We start from the raw sequence: 23,748 nt of genomic DNA, 5'->3' as shown, positions 1-23,748 counted from the left end.
CAAGCATCGTTATGATCTTGTCATTCTGATGGTCAATTTCCTCAATGTCGTTCTTATGTGTTTAATCTAAATATAGAATCCACGAATAGATCATTTTGTTAACCCAATAAGTGTAAGTCTCCTCAGTTTTGAAGATTTTCTACACGTGGTCTTTTATATGAAGTTGGTATATAAATCTGATAGATCTTTCTTGCCTTAATAAGCATATGTCTTCCCAAACTCGTTAAATGAATACTTTGATGTTCTTATTAATATTCATGTATCAAATGTTCTATGAGGCAAATGGTTGCATTAATTTTAAGATAATTACATTAATCCCTAATAAGAGTCATTATTGTGGTAATTTGTAGGTTGATTGTCAAGGGACTTATTTAGTTTGAGATTATGTTGGCTCAAATATTTAAAAATTTAGACTTTTGAAACTGAACACGGTAAATTATGCCCTATAGATTCTCCCATTTCTTGTTAGACTAACTCAAATTCGAGATATATATATATATCTTGATCAATTTTCGATGGAGTTTGATGGTCAAGCTAGACCTCCACGTATATATCATATTCTCGTAAGAGTTTATAATGTGGTAACTCGTGTAAACTTCGAAAGATGAATCGTTTCGATCGAACTGATGATAATCTGGATTCTGAAAACTTATTATTGTGAATTCAAAATTTATATTCGGTGGTTTGCAAATTACTTAAATGCTTTGAACACTTCGTTAAATTCTTTTTGTTGAAGTCTAAGATAATATGTTATGTTCCAATAATTCAATCAACTGTAAATTCTAAAAAGTTTTGACAAATGTTTTTTAGTTTCATAAAAAATTGTAAAATTAGTGTCTATTTCATGTCAAGCTATGGGAATACGAGCCTGGTAAGACCCCTCGATTGTGTTGGTGTCTACCTTGTTGTTGAAATTTCGTTCAACTTGTGTTTACATTACATTTAGTTGTGTCATCTTCACTTCTTCTGTGATGTTTTTATTAAAGCCATAGTATCATGAAACGTATTAGAAGAATGTTTATAGATTAGAGACCTTGTTTGTCTCAATTCGATAAATTATGACTAGTATATTTGAATCTCTCAAGAGTTCGTATTTCCGTAGCGTAAGATAAAAAGCCATTCATGTTAGCTAACTCTATAATCATATTTCTTTGGTGATCTGTTAAGTATTCAAAAATATTTCTCTTAAGCACATATTCCTAGAAAGATTTCTCATTTTATTTTAGAAATCTTGTTGGAAAAGTCAATTAGTCAATTATACGTCGAGAGTAGGGTTTGTGCTAAAAGTTAATCGACTAGGAATTAATGAGTTCATTTTGGTTGACTATCTTTTAATTCTTAAGAGGTGTGGTGATTCTTAATGGTGAGCTTCGAATGTGATAGGATGCATTTAGTAAAAGCCTTTTAAAAGACTTGAAGAGTCACAAAAGTTATACAGGCCGGGAAGTCTATTCTAGCGTTTCCATTAAGGAAATTTTGAGGTTGAAATTTTCTTTTAGGAGAGAGAGTTCGCCCCAAATACTAGTCTAGTAGTTTCACGTCGACCCAATAATTTATTTAATAGATTTATTATAGAATAGAGGTCCATTTGTTTAAAATTGGGTTTAATCGAGCAAGAAATTTGCTTTATTAGAGATAAAAAGAGGATTTTTATGCTTGGAAAGAATATATGAGGAACTAGAGTGCGATTTACCCATTTGGGAAAAACATGGCTGATTTTTGGGGATTAGTTCTTCTTATAGACATGGGCCTTTTGCTAGAGCAAAAATGTTCTTTTTTATTTCTTCATATTATCTTATTCTTTCTTTTTCTTTCTACCCAAGCAAGAACAAGAGAATAACTCTAACCTTCTCCATCTTCTTCTTTAATCCAAAAATCTAGAGGTAATATCTTTAATGTAGAGTTCTTGAGCTTCATGAAAAGCTTACATTCTCCATTAATGGTGTTCTTGAGCTTTCATGAAGTTTTGGAAGAGATTGAGGTTCAAAGTCTTCATTCCTTGATTGCTATTCATTTTTCTTATGGTTTAGTTGTTTTTTAACAACTAGTGTTCTTTTTTTTCATGTTGGAATATTAGGTTGGCATTTTAGTGGTAGAAAAGTGGTTTAAGAACCCCCAAGGAGCTAGGTCAAGGAAATGTTGATTCTTGGGTAAGCTAGAGAGGTTTTTGTGTAGCTAAGAGTTAAGGTAACATACTATAAAAATTCCTTACTACTTTTAGTGTATTTCTAATCCTTTGTTGTGTTATGAAACTTCTAAACATGATGCATTGTTTAGGGTTTGGGTATTGAGCATATTTAGGGGTTTTACTTGATTCTTGTTTTAGATGATGTTTTTATTGTAAAATTTATGTTTTTATAGTGCCAAATGACCCTAAATAATCCCATTGATATTTATAAGTTAAATTGGGACCAAACTAGAGTGTTTCTCGAGCTAATTTCTAGGTTTTCTTGTTAGTTTATCGATACTGGATGAACATTATCGATATTGGTTGAACTGGATCATTTTTTGGCATTTTATAATGGGAGTATCGATACTTTAAGGGGGAGTATCGATATCGAGGGTAATAGTATCGATACTAGGGGTAATATTTGCAATCCAATAGTCATTTTGGTACCGATACTCATAGTATTATCGATACTTGACCACGGGGTATCGATACTACAAGTAGAGTATCGATACTACCCCTTTTTGATGTTTAGAATTGACCTCGTTAAGGATCATAAGAGCTAAAGATTTTTCATAATGGTGGAACTTAGTCTTTGAGGAACATGAATGGCAAAAGGGGCCTAGAAAACACTCATAGGAGTGGGGTACAATCGAAGTAACCATACTAGACGAAATAATTTTGTGTAACTTTAATCGAACACGTATTGGGTAATCATGAATGAAGGATCATTCCGAAAGATGTGTCAGCAGTGAGACAATGAGCGAATTGACTTGCATGATAGAGAAAAGTGAGTACCACATGAACTCCTATAATCAAAGATATGTAAGTTACCTTTCTGGTTCAAGGGCAAATCGATGTGAAATGTGACAAGAGCGACTAGGGAGTCGTTATCAATGAACTAATCCCCGAATTAAGTGTTGGGCTAATTGTAATATACCTAGATGGTAGCAATGAATATGAATTGCCTTAAAGGCATAAAACACTAAAATACTATTGGACCTTAAAGGTAATTAGGAAGATCATATACCACTAGTGGAGTTCGAGTATAACAATAGCTACTAGTCTAGAATTCAAATGGCTTCGTGTGAAGCTTTATATGGATGAAAATATTGGACTCCACTTTATTGGACTGAACTTACTGAAGGAAAGATAGTAGGTCTGAAATTGATCAGGGAAATCGAGGAGAAGGTTCGACTGATTCAGATTTAGTTAAAAGAAGCTTTTGATAGGCACAGATTATGGCGTCGATGAAGTAACTTATGAGACTGAAGAGGATATACAACTTTAGTATCCATATCTTTTCTACCCAGGTAAATTTTAAGGAAGAAATTTCTTATTAGGAGGGGAAAGTTGTAATGCCCTGAATATCAAGTTAGTAGTTTCAAGTTAACCCAAGAAAAATAAAACAAGCCCAATAGCCTATTTTGATACTGATATTCAAGGAAGTATCGATACTATAGTGAGGGTATCGATACACTAGAGATCAGTATCGATACACTAGAGATCATTATCGATACTGTAAGGCCAGTAATGATACCCTAGTCTTGAATTGGGTAGAAATCATTTTTATCTCAAGTGTAATAGTTCGGGAATTCAAGGACATTCAAGCTCCATTAATAAAACTCCAAGTGAGAACATTATTACAACTATAATTACATCTAGAAACATAAATAAATTAGGAAGTCATAAAACTAGCATTGCATGACGTTCAGGAAACAACTAGGACACTCGAGGTATTCTAATTATAATACGATCATTTGTGCCGTAGAATGTCCGGACATGTCCCAGTTAGTGCACAAGGCACCTAAATGATGATTGAGCATAGATTCTCCAAGTACTCTCATGCAGTTGGTTGGTCGGGTGAATGTTTCCGATGTAGAAATTTTAGATCTCACCCTAGGTAAACTAGAGGTATGCGTGTCTCTAAGATGTAGCAAAACACTCCGACCGCACCATGATGTCAACCTTTATATGTATGCTTAGTTTAACATCTTCGTGTGCTAAGATTTATTTTTACTAGCATGTGCATGTATATAAATGCATATGGTATAGTTTGGTTATTAGTGTGACACTGAGCTTGTGAGCTCAACGTTCGAAATCTGTTTCCGTGCGTATATTCTTAGGAGGAGCAGTCAATGAGCTTATCACGCAGTTCTCTTTCCAAACCAGCAACATCTTTTGAGTACGTCTCGAGTATATTGTAGAGGACATGTATTGTATACGGACCTTTGGTATTTGAGTCGTAAATGTATTTTGAAATACTTTCTAAATTGGTTTGATTGTATTTTGGGGACTCCACATCTGTAAACTCAATTTCTATTATCTTATTTTACGTTTATGATGGATGTGTTTAAGTTGGTCTTTATGATTGTTTTAAAAAAGAATTTTTTTTTGGTTAATCACTTCAGTGGTTATGTGTAGCGTACTATCCTATCGGTCTTCAGATCGTAGTATATTAGGACGTTACACTCTCCCACTCTTGCCCACTCTCTCTCTCCCACTCTCTCTCTCTCCCACTCTCTCTCGCCCTCCCTCCCTCCCACTCCCCCAAAATGATGACGTAACAAATGAATTTGATTATTATTTTCTTTGAAATTTTTGTATTTATTTAATTTTGAAGAAAATATTAATAAAATTTTTAGATAAATTAAAACTTTTAAATATTTTAAAATAATAAATATCTATTTAAAATATTTTTTCAATAAAATCATCATTATATTTGAACAATTATTTTTAATAAAATTTATTACTTCGTTTCGAAACTAATACGGCAGAGATTACTTTATGCTCGTAACTCAAACTCATAATGGCTCACCCAAACTTGGTAAGCATGATTTAAAAAACAATTGAATACATTAATTAAAATATTAATATAACTTTATCAATATAAATTATATATCAAAATTTTTTGCTAATAATTTTTTATAAATCCTTAAATTTCATTTGTTAACATAAAAATTTAAAGAAACAAAATACATCAATAATAATATTATCTAAAATTGTTTAAATTTTTATTTTTAAAGATGAAAATTCATAATCCGACATAATATATATATATATATATATGTAAAAAAACAAAAAATATGAATCGAATTGAAAAATACCAAAAAACATCCTTCAACTGAAATGGAATTAAAAAGTTGAATACTTCACAATTTCATTGAAGTCTTAAACTCGTAAAAGATAAACAACCAAACAGAGAAAAATATAAATTTATTTTTTATCTCAAAATCAGATGTAAAGAAAAATGAATTTTCATTCATTTAAAATAAAATAATAAATAAATATTAATTCTTTTTAATGAATAATATTTAAATAATTTCCAAAATTTAATGTAATATACACCTTTTTTGGATAATAAAATTTAATAACTTGATATACACCTTTTTAAAGGGGCCAAACTTAATAATTGAATGTATATGTATATGTATATATATATAATATTTTTGGGGTTCCGCCGTTGTAAATAAGTACACCTATTAACGAATGTGTTCTTTTGATGCAAACGGGTATACCTTGAGGACCAATATGTATATAAATGAATTGTTTGAAGGTGAAGTTTAGAATTTGCATTAAAAACCTGAAGATGGAAAGATGGAAGTGCAAACTTGTAACCCAAAAACACTAAAATGTCTAATTAATTCAGATTGAAAAATATCTAACGAGACAGGCAGACATGGCCATGATATACATCAACAAACCCATCTATCAATCAATCTGTTATGTAGTGTGCAAAAATACCCTAACCCAAAGGTAATAGATGCCCCTGTTATATGTATATATATAAGCAAAAATAAGTCTTTCAGAGAAACACAGGCGCCATTACAAGTGTAATGGTAGCAATCATTTTTATGAGCACATGAAGTGAAGGTCCGGCTGTGTCTTTGAATGGATCTCCCACACTGCAATCCCACATGTTCCAATTATGCCTAACCCTTTTATTATCATTATGACTGCCTTATCTCTGCTAGGCCTATCATCTAGGACCTATGTTACTCAGACTCGGGCGTGAGTATCCGATACGGATATGTGCCTGACGCCAGTGTGATCAAAATTCCCATATATTTGGAGAATACTTGGATGTCATATCATCATACTATCAGGCACGAGTGTTGAACATCGAAACTACAAGAAAAATGAGTCGGAGCAACATAACTCTACATTTATGAAGGAAAAGAACAAGAATATATGAAAAGGGAAAGGGAAAACAAACTTACGTGTCTCCAGTAACTGCTGCTTTGTGGGCGTCGCTGCCTTTACCACCGAGAGCTCCGATCTCGATAAACTTCTTTGAATTATCCCAGGCACCACCAGCTTTGTTCAGAAAGAGAGCCATTAAAATACCCGAAACTGTTGCAAACATCAAAAGAGCAGCCACAACTTTTGCTCCGAGGAGAGGTTGTCCTGTATAGTGTCCCAAAACTCGGAATAGAAAACCTGCAAATTGTTACACATTGATTGTGCTTAGATTGCCTACATATAAACTAAACTGAACAGAAAATCCAAGAAACCACTTTGGACATCTAATCTCCTAAATTCTCCTTTTCTTTTGGTAAAAAATAATTTCCTACATTCTTGACATGGTTCTAGAGATTCCAGCGGTATTTCAACACATCTAAAACATGAAACAAACAGAACAGAAAAACTTATAAGGAAAAATAAGAATGAAATTAAATATTAATAAATAAACAAAAAGAAAGAAAGAAATGAAGGATTAACAAGATAAATAAAAAAAGCTACCCCAATATTGCAAAAACTAAATAATAAAAACAGCAAAGAGCAATTGGCGTATCAACTACAATTGGTGATACTATAGCCAAAGCACCCGGTTTTATCATCTCCCTCAAAGATGCAGATGCCACAATAGCAACACAGCGACCATAATCTGGTTTCTCCTTGTAGTCCTGCAGTAAATTCAACAGAAAAAAATAAGCATAAATGTTCACGCAAGATAAATGAGACAAAGTATAGTAAAAATAAAAATGATTTTACAGCAAATTTCAAGTACTTCACAATTGTTTGCATCAGAGCTTAATGATCAGAAAAATGATAATAGAAAATTTTATCGATCTCCTTCGCATCTTTATACTTCTGGAAAGAGACTCAAAAGTGAACTATGGAACAAAGACTGCAGCTGCATCTTTTTCCTCTTCTTTTCACTTCTCTCATGATTCATTTATCCAGATAAGAAATATTTAACAATTTCTCTGGGTTGCTTTTGATTCAAATATAATAGAAAAAATAGCTGTTAAGTACACTGTAAAAGGCAATCGAAATCATAAACCCACCATGATACCAGGCCTGTCAATAAATTGCCTTCTTACTTCCTTAACAACCTTCTGAGCAGTTCGGCCAACTGCAGCACAGGTCCATGCACTACATAAGAAAATAAGCATGAAGCCCAACAATCCACCAACGAAAACCTCAGGAATGGCAATATCAACCTGAAAGTTTATTCAAACTACAAATGTTAGAAAAGTAAAAAATTAGACTTTTCATAGTAACTAACCTAAGGTTCCATTCATTGCCACTTTTTACATCTTTTCACCATTATTTTCTCTTTCTCAAAAACACAAATTCGAACACAATTATTGTTCTTAAAAGTAAAACCATGCATTTTTCTTTTAATAAATTATTCGACCATTGCGTTTTTATTTTATTCAGAAGTGGAACGAACATAAGTAGAAAACGAGTGGTAAACCATATACTGCCTTCGTTGAAGAAGAAACACAGACCATACCTGTTTAAAAGATTCACGTGCAAAAGATGAAACCTCGTCCATATATGCACTAAACAGAAGAAAAGAAGCAAGTGCTGCAGATCCAATGGCAAAACCCTTGGTTGTAGCTTTTGTGGTGTTCCCAACAGCATCAAGAACATCAGTGATCGCTCGCACACTCTCTGGCTGTACAAGGCATCAACGGCTAATGCAAACAATCCAAAAAGAAGAAACTGCAATATACAGGTTGGTAACAGTAGAATCTAGAGAATCAACCATATACTACCTGCTGACTCATTTCCACAATTCCACCAGCATTATCAGCTATCAGACCAAACATATCCATGGTTAGAATATATGCTGCGGTACTAAGCATTCCCATTGTTGCTACAGCTGCTCCAAACAACCCACCAGTTGGACTTCCTGTTTCATCCACAAGCCCTGAGGTGTGACCCAGCCAAAAAGCAGAAATAATAGCTACACTTATCACAAGAACAGGAAGTGCTGTCGATTCCAGGCCCAAACTGACTCCGGCAATAATGTTAGTCCCGTGTCCCGTAGAGCTAGAAAGAACTAATGTGCGTACAGGCTCATGCTTGTAGTCAGTGTAATACTTGGTTATCCAGACAAAAACATATGCTGTAATAATACCAACTAACCCACATAAGAAAAAGTTCAACCATGCCGAAGGTGCTTGTTCAGTAAAAAGCAACCACCGAGTAGACTGCAATAATTTCAGAAAAGGAAAAAGTCCCGAATGAGCTTTCAACCAAAAACGAGCAATACAAATGGAAAGATTTCAATATTTGACAAGAGAAAACAGAAAAATTATTGCAGATGACATATTACCCCAGCAAATATCAGAACAGCCAAAACTATAGTAACAGAGTATCCTTTCTGAAGGATTGCCATTGGATCCTCTAGTGGAACTTTTACACTGGAGTCCCGTGTAACCCTAATTGAAAGAATTCCAATTGACGATACCACCAGGTCAAATGAGTGCACAAGAAGAGGAAACAGGATGAAAGCAGATGGGTCTGCATTAATATCGAAGATGAGGCAACCCCAAAATAACACTCAACATAATGAATATGTCAATGCCAAAAGTAAACTGAAACAACCGAACTAGCAACTGAACGGGAAATGTTTTTTTCAAGCCATCTTGATATGATCGCCAATAGCAAAGACCCGGATAAGTACCCAAGTGGTCCCATCACACGAGCAAGGGCTTAGGAGTTTCAAGTAGCCATGGAGAGTATGTTCACATCATGTTTGGAACGTGATGAAGAAGGAATAATAAGGGAGGAACACTTTACTTTTCTTATGCATAAATTTGTATGAGAATTTAAAGTTTGCATAACATTCATTGCATTTAATAAGTGTGTTGTTCATTCAAGCATGTATTGCATTTAAATCATCTAGTTCATTCATCAAATTAGTTGATTTATTAGATTAAATCTTAATTGTTTCATGCATGTTTTCAATTAAATATTGAATAAAGTTCACCTTTGTGTCTAAGTGCATGAGAGAAGTTGAATGGTTTCATCATATGCAAGAATGTTAGTCAGAATGTCTTCCAATTCTGGATGCGATAAAGATGTGTTTGGTTCTAGAAATCAATTTGACATTACTCCTCTATCTCTTAGCTTTCCAACGCCTTTTGAATCACCTTAATTCGATATCGGGAACTTGAGATATGATCGATTTATTGAAGACAGTGCAGGCTGGAATTGTTACGGGAATTTTATGCATGGATGATTTGGATGAGTTTGAGACAAGGGAGAGTCTTTTCAACTTCAGCCAAGTGACAAGCCATTGAAGGACTCTTAATTCACCTATTAAAGGCATTCAAATCTGATTATTATCATCTAAGTTCAAGGGCTGTTCATATTCTTCAAGGGAGCATGCAATGAAGGGTGATTTAATTCACTTATCAAGATAATTTTCAGCATGGAATAGCAAGAGTCTTCCTCCCCTTGGACGAAATTAAGGAAAAATTCAGCTTCAAATTGTCTAGATTCATCCCAAAATGATCTAGAATATTCATCCAACTTTGAAGATAAGAAGACAAAGCATTCAAGTGTATTTTATTGCTAAATTGATGAGAATATTTTCATCTTTTGAGTCTTTTCATATGCTTCTTAGAAATACTATAAATAAGCACCTCTGGGATCATTTGTAGAGACATTTTTTGAATATATAAAACATCTTTGAGAGGTTGCTTTCATTCTTGTTCTCTTGTAGAACTTTATCGGCTTCAAGATAGTCTTGTAGTCTTCATCCATTTTTTTTGTTATAGCGTTGGTTCCTAGCTCATCTATAGCTAGTGGGTCACGTTCCATACCCTACCATTTCGATTCCATCTTTTATATTGTTGGTTCTTAGCTCCAAATAGCTAACGGGTCACAATCCGCTTTAACCTTACAACACTTACCACGACAACAACATTGCCACAACAACACCATTCATACTTCACCATCTATTTTCATTATCATTAAACCACAACAACCATCACTCTTCCATCACCTTCAAACAACTTCCTCATTCTTTTCATTCCATCATTTCAATTATTATTTCATATCATTTTCCTTCTTATGTTTATATTTATACAATTTCAGAGTTCAAGCTATCATTATGGGGTTTCTTACTAGAATCACGATCGGGAATTCTCATATATGACTCGAAACAAATAATCGAGATCATATCATTTGGCATCAGAGCTAGTCGATTCAGTAAGCGTATCGTTTTTCTCTCTTCCGGGTTAGTAAAAAAAAGAAAAAAAAAGAAAAAAAAGAAAAAAAAATTAAAGAGGGAGGGAGTAATTCTTTTCATCTTTAAAAAAATATTTACTTCATCTTTATATTCAATTATTCAATTTTTACCTTTACTTACCATCTCTTTTCCTTGTAGCCAATTTCCTTTCACTATCATTACTACCAAACCATAATTGTTTCAGCCGAAGTCCACTAGACCTTGTAAGCCTTGAGGAAGTTCCCAAAAGGACTTGAAATCAATGCACGCGTGGTAAAAGGCAAGAGTGATCATTAAGGGTAAAATCCATCCTGAGTGAAACACGAGTGGGAGTGACTTTTCTTGGAGTGTTTGGTGAGGTTTTTTGTTGTGTGAGGTTATTTTTTTTATTACTAATTATGTCTCATCATTCGGGAGACAATTCTAAAGTTACAGGTACCGTTGAACCAAACCTACAAATGCAAGCCATGGTGCGTGAATTGACTACAATTTTGAGGGAATAGTTGGAACCTCTCCATGAACGTATTGACCGTATTGAAGAAGAGCGTACTCAAGGACTTCGAGAGTAAGAAGATGTCAATCAAGGAGGAAATGAAGAAGTGGAAAGACCAGAAGAAGATCGTGCATCACAACAAAGAATGGGAAATCGAGGTATAAGGCCCCAAAGGTTTCGTCCATTAATGAATGATAATCTTGTTAATATCAAGATTTTCATTCCACCATTCCAAGGCAAGACGGATCCCGAGGCTTACCTAGCATGGGAAAAGAAGGTAGAGCACATCTTCGGGTGCCATGATTATTCCGAACTCAAGAAGGTAAAACTCACTGCCCTTGAGTTTATGGATTATGCACTAATATGGTGGGATCAATTGACATCAAGTAAGAGACGCAATGGAGAACATCCTATTACTACATGAGATGAAATGAAAGCAATGATGCGAAGGCGATTCATTCCAACCCACTACCATCAGGAGTTATTCAACCGTCTTCAAAACCTTTCACAAGGTAACCGAAGTGTTGAAGATTATCACAAATAGATGGAGGTGGCCATGATTCGAGCCAACATTGATGAGGATCGAGAAGCCACAATGGCAAGATTCCTAGCGGGACTTAATCCAGACATTGCAAACATGGTTGAGTTGCAACATTATTTGGAGATGGAAGACATGGTGCATATGGCCATAAAGGTGGAAAAACAACTCAAAAGGAAGGGTGTCACATGATCATATGGGAGTGCAACTTCAAAATGAGGGCAAAGTTCATACAAGAAGACTCCTCCATTGTCATCCCACGAAAGAGGAGGATCGCCCAAAGGAAGTAAGCCCATTGCCAAAACCAGCAAGGGTAAGACTGTCGCCACTCCAAATCGTTCTCGTGACATACAATGTTTTAAGTGTTTGGGGTGTGGACACATTGTAAGCCAATGTCCAAATCGCAACACCATGCTTCTTCGAGATGATGAAGAAGTTGAATCGAAATAAGAAGAGGATGAGAATGAAGATGCTACCATTGATATGGAAGAATTAGAGCATGCCGTGGAAGGAGAGGTCCTTGTTGTCAAAAGGAGCCTAAACGTGCAATCCAATGGAGGAGATGAACAACGTGAAAATATCTTCCATACTCGCTGCCACGTTGGAGGAAAGATATGCTTTGTTATTATTGATAGAGGTAGTTGCACTAATGTTGCTAGTACCTTAATGGTAGATACACTTGGCTTGGCAACAACAAAGCATCAACAACCTTATAAACTGCAATGGCTCAACGATGGAGAAGAACTCAAGGTGACCAAGCAAGTTCGAATTGCTTTCTCCATAGGGAAGTACAAAGATGAGGTGTTATGTGATGTCGTACCAATGCACGCAAGCCATTTACTACTTGGAAGGCCTTGGCAATTTGATAGGCGAGTGATCCATGACGATTATACCAACCGGTATACAGTCACCCATGAGGCAATGAATATCACTTTAGCTCCACTTTCACCAAAGCAAATACATGAAGACCAAATTCAATTGAGAGGAAAATTTGAAAAAGCCAAAGAGAGAGAGAGACCAAAATGGAGGTAAAAGCAAAAGAGTGTGATCAAAATGAGGGAAGGAAAATTATCATTCTTTCTAAAGAGAGAGAGTTGAAAAAGTGTTTAATGACGGCAAAGGAAGCACTTGTGCTCATGTACAAGGAAAATTTTTTGAACACTAACTACCTTGATCAAAATTTGCCTGTTTTTGTTGTGTCTTTATTACAGGAGTTTAATGACCTATTTCCAGAAGAAATACCAATTGGGTTGCCACCTATTCGTGGCATAGAACATCAAATAAACTTTGTTCTTGGTGCCGTCATTCCAAACCGACCAGCATACCGAAGCAACCCCGAAGAAACTAAGGAATTGCAAAGGCAAGTATCTGAGTTGATGACAAAAGGCTACGTGAGGGAAAGCCTTAGCCCTTGTGCCGTGCCGGTTCTACTTGTGCCAAAGAATGATGGAACTTGGCGCATGTGTGTGGATTGTTGAGCGGTAAACAAAATTACGGTAAAGTATTGTCACCCTATTCCTCACTTAGATGACATATTAGATGAGCTTAGCGGTTCTAACCTCTTTTCCAATATTGATCTTAAGAGTGGTTACCACCAAATACGAATGCGAGAAGGTGATGAGTGGAAAACAACATTCAAAATGAAGCAAGGTCTTTATGAGTGGTTGGTTATGCCTTTTGGCTTAACTAATGCACCAAGCACATTTATGAGGTTAATGAACCATGTTCTTAGGCCATTCTTGGGCAAGTTTTGTGTGGTTTATTTTGACGACATTCTAATATATAGTAAAACCATGGAAGAACATATTCAACATTTGAGGTCAGTTTTACTTGTTTTGAGGAAGGAAAAATTGTTTGCTAATTTACAAAAATGTACATTTTGTGCTGACAGGGTTGTTTTCCTAGGTTTTGTTGTGAGTTCTAAAGGTTTAGAGGTTGACAAAGAGAAGGTTAAAGCCATTGAAGAGTGGCCACGACCTACAAGCATTTCTCAAGTTAGAAGCTTCCATGGACTTGCAAGTTTTTATCGGAGATTCATCCCAAACTTCAGTACCATAGTCACCCCACTAACAAGTGTTATTAAGAAGAATTCTAAATTCTTTTGGGGGGAAGATCAAGAGAAGTCCGTTAATAGAATTAAATATTGTTTAATACATGCCCCTTTACTTGCTCTACCTGATTTTAATTTAACTTTTGAAATTGAATGTGATGCATCAGGTGTAGGAATTGGAGCAGTCTTGTCCCAAGGTGGACGTCCTATAGCCTATTTTAGTGAGCAATTAAGTGGAGCTATGCTTAATTATCCTACCTACGACAAAGAGATATATGCTCTTGTGAGGGCAATGGAAACATGGCAACACTACCTTTGGCCTAAGGAGTTCATCATTCACACCGATCATGAGGCGTTGAAACATATTCGGGGGCAACATAAACTCAACAAAAGGCATGCCAAATGGGTAGAGTTTCTTGAAACTTTTCCATATGTTATCATTTTCGAGTTGCGATTTTCGTGCTGCGAATTTGAGTTTCGAATTGCAGCCGAAAACAATTTCTAACAAAAACAATAAAAATACTAAGTTAGATATATTATACTAATAATATACCAAAACCTACAAATTATACACAATAATAACCCCACTTACATACCATAATATACCTAAACAACTCATTCATGTATGTATACAACAAATACACGTAAAAGTTATACTTATTAACCATCACAACTCATTCATACTAATTCTCCCAAAAACTACAAATTATACACAATAATAACCCCAAATCATAATATATATACACTACAAATTATACAAAATTAATACAACTAATTTACAAACTTATTAGCAATTATACGAATTATATAATAAATTATATACTACAAATTCACAATGTATAAGAGATATCCAAGAAAATGCTCTAACCATACGAGATGTCCAAGAAAATGCTAATATCCATGGTGGTTGATTTTATATACTAATTATAATACAAAATTTTCAAAATAAAAATTAAGAAAACTAACTATCGGTGGTTGATTTTTCATTTGTGGCCGTGAATGGTTGTGGAGGGTGTGTGGTTGTGTTTGCGGTCGTGGAAAGGGTGGTTGGTGGTGGTTACGACTGGTGGAGGTTGAGATTTCCAAGAGGGCCGAGGGTGGCTGTGACAGATGGAGATGGAGGGGGGTCGCCAGAGATGGGGACGGATGTCGCCGGAGAGAGTGAGAGATGGAGATGGGCTGAGTTACGATTTAGGGGTTTAGGTTATGAGTTGCGATTTAGGGTAGTTTATATACCCAAAACATTTGTGTTGTGAAATTAAAGGCTGGGTTGAGAAATTTAAATTCGTGTTGCAAATTCGAAAATCGAGTTGCGAAAACGAAATCCGTGTTGCGAAATTGAAACTCGCGTTGCGAATTAGAAAATCTTGTTACGAAAACGAAATTCGGTTTGCGAAAAAAAAATTCGTTTTGCGAAATTGTCAAATTCGAGTTGCGAATTCGACTTCTGTGTTGCGAATTCCTAATTCGAGTTGTGAATTTGGAAACTGTGTTGCAAAATTAGCTTTCGTGTTGCGAATTCGAAATTGAGTTGCGAATTCGTTGGTTATTTTTGTAAATCCAAAAAAATTTAGTTAAAATCATATATTATAAGGTATTATGGGTCACTCAAGTTATTTTCTCTTTATTTTTCACCCAGAAAGATTAGAAATTTATGTTTTTTCTTTTTCGTTGTAAATTTTTTCAGATTAATAGGTAAATTGACCTGAACTGTAACCAAATTTCTGTTTTGACCCTGAATGATATTTTTTAAAGGGTAAAATACATTTGAAGGTATTTAAACATATATTTGATAACAAATAGGTCACATTTTTTCTAAACATTATAATTTAGTCACTCAATTAAAAAAATTCAGATCATTTGCTATTAAATATTAGACAGAATAGTTGTGTGACCTAGTAAATAATAACTATGCATTCTATCATTTTGATCTTAATGAAATAATTTGATAAATCTAACCTTTCACATTTAAAAAATTTATCTATTCTTCTCCTAAAAGCATTATATTACTTTAATTTTATTATACATTTTATCATTTTTATCTTAATGAAATAATTTTATCAATTTAATTATTTTGAGTTAAAATCAAACTGAGAGAATATATAAGTTTTGGTCCATCCCATTGTTCAAAACAGAACCCCAAATTATGTGCTAATGCTAATAATACAAAAGCCCTAGAAACTATTACGCCATGGTTTTTCTGACCTGCCAAACACCCAGAAAGAAAAATTGCAGAGCTAAAACATCCAAAATGATTCAACTGTCTTTCTTCTTGGTGAGGGTAACCAAAAAAAGAGCAGCCACTAATTTCCTCTTAAATGGCTTCGGTTAAGTATAAAACATTCACAATTATCTTCAATTCACGCAGTTGAACCTTAGAAGAGATCAATCTCAACTTCATTCCCTTTATACCGGAAAGGGTACAAATAGCAGCAACCTAACCAATCATCTTCTACGTGCAGCAGAACTCGGCCCACGCTGGACTGCTCCAGCTGATGGCTGTCCTTGAGCAGGTGCCTGGCCGCTAGCTTGTTCCTCGGGCATATTCATTGCTTGCGTTACGGCATTCATGATGATGAGTCCCAGAGGAATCAAATACATCCACTGATATGCATAAAATTCTATCATATCACACGGATAAATTTTGAAGTGAAGGCTAACTAAACAATTAGATTATGTCAATTTGACTACTCACATATTTAGCCCAAAAAGACCTTTCAGGTGGCTGCACAACTTCACTTTCTGCATTCTCCCCACCAAGAATTTCTTCAGTAAATACAGGAGCCCTACGTGATAGATTAAAACATGGTTAATGCCATGGCAAGTTAAATTGATACACCATAAATAACAAAAAAGCTGTAACTTTCCAAAATAACTACTTGAACATTCAAATATATTCTGGCAAAATTTTACACCATGCATTCCAAAAGTGAAGATGGAAGATAACTTTGTAATGTAATATTTTCTCCCTCAAAATACACTTGAAGTAACAAGTAATTTTGATGGTATCAAACAACAAATTGATGTTAAGGACACATAAATAGATTAATTATTTCACTTGGAGTCCAAGTCTTAACACTGCAGAAAACCGACAAGATGGAGAGATGCAAATAAAATATCCTGTTTTCAAGGAATAATAATTCTGTTTTATAAGAAAAGTTGTGCAGCATACCTTGGTGCCTGCTCACTGTTCTTTAAAACTGTATGTGAATTGAAGGACCACTTTGCAGGCTGAAATATAAAGATTATAAAATGCAAAATAAAGGGGGATTATTACCCAATCAAAATTTGCTAAGACAAATAATCTCCTTTTATCTTCTACGAGGTTACTTTTTATCAATATGTTCACATTGACCTTTCACTACAACTTCGATGCAAGTCTACGAAACTATAGCCTACATGCTGAAGTTACAGTTCAAATCAAGTTGCAAGTCTAGATGGTTGATCAGCATACATACAGGTGTCAATGTAAACCTCTCCTTGATAAATTGGAATATATTGATGACAGAAACAAGTCATCTCAAATAGCAACTAATACAGAGCCATCTATATCCAAGTTAGACTTCATAAAATCAACTCAATTAGTTAGCTAGATGCTGTTGACTTCGTACATCCTTTTAAGCATTCATTTTTCTTCCTTAATAGTTAATATCATCAATTTTTCTTTCAGTATTATCATCAGTAATCTCTCTGTCCCCCCCCCCCCCCAACTCTTTTGTTTAGCAATGTAAAAATAATTTCCAAGTAAAATAAAGATTCCTGCTTTGTTTGAAGAAAATGAAGGAAAATAACAATGTTTCCTATGTAAATTAACATAAAATCAAAGAGAACCAATCACACAAAAAGGTTTTTTTAAATATATATATATATAGTTATTACTTATGTTGCTTTGACAATTTACTTTTATCAAGGTACCCCTTTCCAACACTTTCCTTTGATGTGCAGATAAGACCTTCAAAATTTCTCCAAGTATATGGGCAAACTTAGGAATATATAATTATACACAGATGCATACATACTCATCTGACACTCACGTCTAAGTCCACGTAACATAAGTTATAACCTGATTAAGGGTTTTCACCAATTGTTAAAATTGAGAGAAACAGGGATAAACCATTTTTATGTTTTTTTTTTTTTGGGTAAAGCTTGAAATTTTCTTGAACGTAGCAAATGAAGAGTGATAATTGCAAAAAAAAGAGCATTTGAAGGATGGTGGTTTAATCCTAGCTTTTTTAGCTTTAGTTTCATTCTTCTCCTTTTTAAGCTTTGTAAGTCTTGAAAAGCATTCATTGATGCAAGTGCCACTAGCATTCCCCAAACAATTATAGGGAAGAGGCTATAGCTTCTACACTATGCTCTATCACGGGATGATATGCAAAACTAAGAACTTTACCCTGACTTACAAATTTCAAATTCCGAGGATAAGGGCAAGACCCAGGAGAGCCGTAATTGACAGCCAAAACATTTACACCCTCCTGCATACAAAATAATTAAAAAGAAAGGAAAATATTAACAATGGATGCACAGTTAGATCCACATTAATCAAGAAATTCATTCCAGAACTAGTAATTTACATATCGTCCAAACATTCCAAGTAGAAAATATGATCGATGAATGTGCACGAGTATAACCATATAATTAAAGTTCAAATAAAAGGAGACACCAGGTTGTCATGGTTTAAATGTTCTCATAAAATTTACTTTATGCTGCCTATAAATTTTGTTTAGGTCTTGTATAGGTAATATGCACGTAGCAGCAGTAAAAGCCATGAAAATAGAGCACAATGAAGGGTCCAAAGGGAAATTTCTCATATCAGAAGTTCACTTCTAAAGCTGACTGCATGTTTACCATAAATTCTGTTTCAATCATATGTTATCAGATACTATTTACATAGAAAGTAAATATGGCACACAAACTAGTATGCCCCGTAGGAATATATATGCACCAAACTCTGCAAGGTAGTTGAGACAAAAACCAAACTATATGTCAATAAATTGTTACTTTTTGAAAGAACTACAAAAGGTTGTTACTTTTTGTTACTCATTGAATACATCACACACGAACGCTGGATGCATGCAGACATTCAAAGGGGAGAGCGATGAGAATAGTGTATTACCATGTGTATTACAAAATGCTCATCCAAACCTTCTCTCGGAAGACATCGCTGCAGTTAAACAAATAGTGAGACCTATATAAACTGGCGAATAATTGAATATGATAAAAGTGCCCCCTACTCTCGGGGGGGGGGGGCTCTTTATTTCCATTTGACAATTAAAGCTCCAAACTACAGTATCAACTGTTGATTCTAGGTTTTCCTCCTCAATATGACAATTAAGCTCCAAAGTGAACAAAATTCCAAATTCATTTTTTATCAGCATACTTCACAAATTGTTGTGTACTTTTCAGGCAAATAAAGTGCAACAAAAATAGATTTAAAGAAGACAATAGGAAGAACAATGGAGAAAAAAGAAACATGTTTTATAACTATCCTATGCGAGTTAATTCTGATATCATAGTTTACAGAAGCATTTTAAAAAAAGGTGGTCAGATTTAACAGCTATTGATTCAAAAAGCTTAATTCAATTGACAATCACAGCCTATTAGAGCTTTCAGCGTAAGAGAAGAAGTCAAACTCTATCTGTATAAACAAATAACTGCATATCTATGCAGAGCAGTTAAGCCTTGGAAGTTTCTTCTAGATGATTTTATACCCCCACAACACAACAACAACACACACACACAAAACACACCAATAATCCCAATACAAAACACATTAAACAACAATATTAGATATCCAAATAAGCAAGCTAAATCAAAGAGATGTAACTTACGGCTTTCACTGATGAAATAACAAAATCCCTCCCAGGTGGACTCAAAACATTAGACGGGAGTCTTATCCTATAGAAGTCGTCACTTTTGAGCAGATTCTGTAAGAACATATAATTAAAACCCAAAGCATCATAAAATGGTCACTCACTTAAAAACAGAGCAAGTAAATTAGAAGTTAGATAAGGTATGATTACTTTGAACTTCTCCTTATCCTCATTACTGAAACTGTTCCTTGAAAATCGTAGCTTTGTAAGAGTCTGCCAATAAAAACTAGTCTAATTAAAATCTACTAGAGCACTTCCAAACGAAAATAGAAAAAATGAGTCACTTAAGTATGAGCGAGAGAGTAGAAAAAGATGGCGAGTGAGGTGAAAAGATTTGTTGGGAAAAATTGCGTTACGGTGATCATCTTCAATATTCCAGAGTTTCTTCATCATCAAGGTCTTTGACTAATATTCGATAAATATGGCGAGGTTGTTGATTCTTTCATCCCCAACAAAAGAAGCAAGGGAGGAAGTAGGTTTGGTTTTGTTCGCTTCACCATATTGGAGGATGCGAGGAAGGCTATCATCTGTGCTGATAGATCTAGGATTCAAGGTAATAAAGTTAGAGTTTTCATGGCGAGATTTCAACCTCGTGAAGCTTTCTAGAGAAAGAAGTTTTCTGGTCAATATGCAGCCGAGGCAAAGAGTAAAGTGGAGGATGATAGTCATTCTGAGGCTCCCATTGTCGGTGTTGTTGACGAGGATAAGCTATTATCTTTCAGAGATAGCTTGGTAGGTTGGTGCAGAAATTTTATTAAAATGAAAGAGTTGGTTGCTATTATGCACAAGGAAGGCATATTAGGTCCGAAAATTATGAGGTTAAGCGGTTTAGCTATTTTAATCATATTTGAAGATGAAGAGAGTAGGGATTATACTCTAAATAATAAGTTTGGGGCGTTGGAAAAATATTTTGACAAAGTGGAAGTGTGGTCGGAAAATTTTCAGTACAGCAGCCGTCGGGTATGTCTATCGTGCAAAGGGATCCCACCGTTTGTGTGGAGTCATTCCACCTTCAGAAATATTGCAGACAAGTGGGGAAAACTTATCTCCATTGAGGAAGGAACCTTAAATCCCCGCTCGTTTGATAGGGCTTTGACTCAAATTATTACGAACTGCCAAGCTCGAGTGGAAGAAACCGTTGTTTTGAAAGTCGGGGATTGGATCTTTACAGTATATGTTTCTGAGTTTGAATCTTGTTTCAGTCCAGAATCTGTCTGGTTAAACTCGTCTTCGATGGAGAAGGCAGTTGCCTCTCCGTTAACCATGGTGGGGGAGTACGTTGGCGTCTCGCCAGTAAAGTCTCCCGAAATGGAGGTATGTGCTGAGGAAGCAGGTAGAAGCGTGGACTCATCGGAGGAGAAGAATTCCGAGAGGTGTTCTGAGGAAGAAGACAGTTTATTATGTTGTATGGGGAACAGAACTAGAGGCAGCAACTTGTCGGGTGAGGACGAGGAGGAAAGGAACATAGGGGAGGAAATAACTATGGGTCTGAGGAATATTGTTGCTAGTCAGGGGAAGGTTCAAACGAAAATCAAGGAAGTGGTGGAACACGAGATAGTGCTGGATCATGTGGAGAGAGAGGCAGAAGATGACAACAGGAATTGTTGTAAGACTGCACGTGCTAATGAGGGAATGAAGGATTATTTAATTGATTTGCCCATCAAAGGTGGTGCACGAAAATTAAGGGATGATTTATTCTCGCACAATTCCAGGCAGAATAAGAGAGCTAAGGAGGGGAAATACAATAAATTTAGCTCTATCCAAACATTTTAAGAGGAATATTCGGCTCCCCAAAGGAAGACTAGTTACTGCCGAAGCATGTATAATTAGAAGAAGGTGCAACGCGAGGAAGAATTGTTTGATATTGAAGGCAGATCCCTCTATGATTCTGACTTTCCAGCATTGGGGCAAAGGCAAAAGAAGGAAGCGACAAAATCCTTAGAGATCGAGAGAGAATTGGGTATAGAGTCTAAAGGCTCAGTAGTGGTTCTGATTTCGGAAAATTACAGTAGTGGAAGTTTTGGAAGGTGACTCGCATATGATCATTGATTTTGGAGTTGGAGGTTCTGATGGACTCCGCCGTCAAGGCGAGCAATAAGTGGCAGAAAGGAGGATAGAGTGTTTTCGAAGCTTGCTTCTCTGCACTCTTATCATGTGGAAGCTCATGGCTTTTGTGTTTGATTTTGGCTTTTATGGATTGAGTCAGTTGTTTTATTTGGCTTCTATTATAGTTGTTTTGTGGTGTCTTTCGGGCCAAGTTCAGGCTTTAAATCTAGTCAGTCATATTAGAGGTTGTTGTTATAGCTAAGTTGGTTTAGGCTGAGTTATTGGTGTTGTTTAGGGTTGTTTTCGACTGTTTTTGGTGTTCTGTTTATGTTGGGGGTGGCTCTCTGGATGCATCTTGTAATTTCTTATAATTAATGAAATCTTAAGGCACTATTTTCCTCCTTCCGCTGATTAAGGAGTTTCTCTATAAACTCCTTTAATCAAGAAGGGGGTTTTTAACGAGGCCTTCAATTCCTATCAAAAAAGAAAAATGAAAAATGAGTCCCTTCAAGGTTATAGGCACTTGAGTCATTCAAACTTTCAGTCAACTATCATTTGCATAACTTGTTACTGAAAATGGAGGGACAAAGGAGAAATGAACGAATTATTTTATTATTTCCACAACAGATTATAAACTTGTTTGGTATCGCCAACAGCAGATGACACCACTTACCTAGGCCTCTTATTAGCAATACTAATCTCACGATTTACATAATGAATTTTCTCAAATTTGATGGTTTTCGGGAGTAGCAGGTTTTACATAGCCAAGCTGCTAAAAAGAAATAAAAAAGTAAAGACCTTAAGCTTCAGTCTGCTCCTCTCCAATCCTCGTCATATTTCCAACAACAGTCCGATATCCACTTTTAAGATTTAGAACAAACGAAGTACTAGTTGAATCACTTAGCTACTTATTTTCACTTATCTCAGGGGCCTTTTTTTTATCAAGGATTCATACCAAATGTGCCAAATGCTAAGGCTAAATGTTGAGATTTCCCAACTACATCAATTACATTAACTTTACCATCATGCTTTTATTTGGTTGAATTTTGGGAAAAAAATAATGAAGGAATAACCCATGGAATATGTTGTGTCCGTATTAAAATAAGTTATGGAGAAGCAGAAATTTCACATCTTAAATATGATATGAAAATTTACATTGAAGAAAAAAAAGGACATGACAGTTGTTGACGCATTGTTCTCTTAAATTTGTTCATTTATATTACCAGTTCATAAAGAAAATAACACTAGAGATATGTTCAAAATGCACCATTCTGTTAAGTTTGTCCAAATTTGATTACAACGTCAAAATTCAAGGAAATTGAGTAAAGTGACAAAATTAGGTCAATACAAAATTCCTAAGGTAGCATAGCAGCGTTTATCTCACAGGTTGAGTCCATTTTCCTATTCCGTTAACAAAAATGGCCATATTTGCTTGTTGTCTTCTAATTCCCTAAAGCAAAATATGAAGAACTGATCTTGGCCGTAAAATTAAAAAAGCATTATTGACTAACTAAAAATTAACATTGTAATGTTATTTCAGGAACATTATGAATCATTTTACTTTAGTTAAAGAAACTTTATGTTTGAATTCCTATTACAGCCATTTGTCCATATTTACTCCGTTATGATTTAACTTTCAGTAAACCAAAAAAAATAAAACGAAGCCCAATTCTAATATGCATACGAAGAATAAAAAACAGTGAACAAAAAGAGAAAATTGCTATAAGAAAATAAAAGGATTGAAAAACCTGACCGCCATGGCTCCAAGTTTTGAGGCGGGCAGAGAAAGTGCCGGCGGGAGAGAAATCGGAATCTCCGAAAGCATGGTCAAGAGAGAACTGGATCTTAGAATCAGAAGAGTCAAGATCCGAATGCCTCTTTCTGGTTACAGGCGGAGATCGAGTGAGGACGGGTTCAGGGGAGCGATGCTGGGGAGAACCCTCGAGACTGAACTCTTCGTCGTCAACGAGGAGCTCATCGGATTGGAACCCGAAGGAAGGGAAGGAGAAGGAGAAGAGTGAGAGTGAGAGTGTGAGTGTGAGGAGGAAAGGTACTACGACTTTGACCGATTTCATTGTTGTTGCCCTCTGCTTTGCTTCCTCAGCCCT

At 35.3% G+C, this 23,748-nt stretch overlaps 2 protein-coding genes across 3 annotated transcripts; both read right to left on the bottom strand.

Moving 5' to 3' along the window:
- Positions 1-951: 951 nt before the first annotated feature.
- LOC120175823 (ER membrane protein complex subunit 10-like) lies at positions 952-23,748 on the bottom strand. Of its 2 annotated transcripts, XM_039182378.1 has the most exons (9): positions 23,389-23,748; positions 19,745-19,807; positions 19,553-19,648; positions 18,838-18,885; positions 18,125-18,196; positions 16,894-16,952; positions 16,417-16,507; positions 16,134-16,325; positions 952-963 (listed from the first exon to the last, which is right to left on the bottom strand). In XM_039182378.1, exons 1-8 carry the CDS (start codon positions 23,713-23,715, stop codon positions 16,167-16,169), a joined length of 915 nt encoding a protein of 304 aa, XP_039038309.1. In that variant the 5' UTR covers positions 23,716-23,748; the 3' UTR covers positions 952-963; positions 16,134-16,166. The 2 variants fall into 2 exon arrangements, with proteins under 2 accessions (XP_039038309.1, XP_039038307.1); XM_039182376.1 differs by lacking the exon at positions 952-963 and having other exon boundaries at positions 15,823-16,325.
- Positions 5,965-9,103, bottom strand: LOC120175837 (pyrophosphate-energized membrane proton pump 3-like). The gene is made up of 8 exons (XM_039182392.1): positions 9,016-9,103; positions 8,739-8,926; positions 8,176-8,613; positions 7,911-8,075; positions 7,459-7,614; positions 6,963-7,074; positions 6,388-6,607; positions 5,965-6,072 (listed from the first exon to the last, which is right to left on the bottom strand). The coding sequence occupies exons 1-8, from the start codon at positions 9,101-9,103 to the stop codon at positions 5,973-5,975; spliced, it is 1,467 nt and encodes a 488-aa protein (XP_039038323.1). The 3' UTR covers positions 5,965-5,972.

This window comes from Hibiscus syriacus, unplaced genomic scaffold, assembly GCF_006381635.1.
Source record: "Hibiscus syriacus cultivar Baekdansim isolate YM2019G1 unplaced genomic scaffold, ASM638163v2 tig00112216_pilon, whole genome shotgun sequence".
NCBI classification, from domain to species: Eukaryota; Viridiplantae; Streptophyta; class Magnoliopsida; order Malvales; family Malvaceae; genus Hibiscus; species Hibiscus syriacus.
This window is presented reverse-complemented; position numbering and strand designations above follow the sequence as displayed.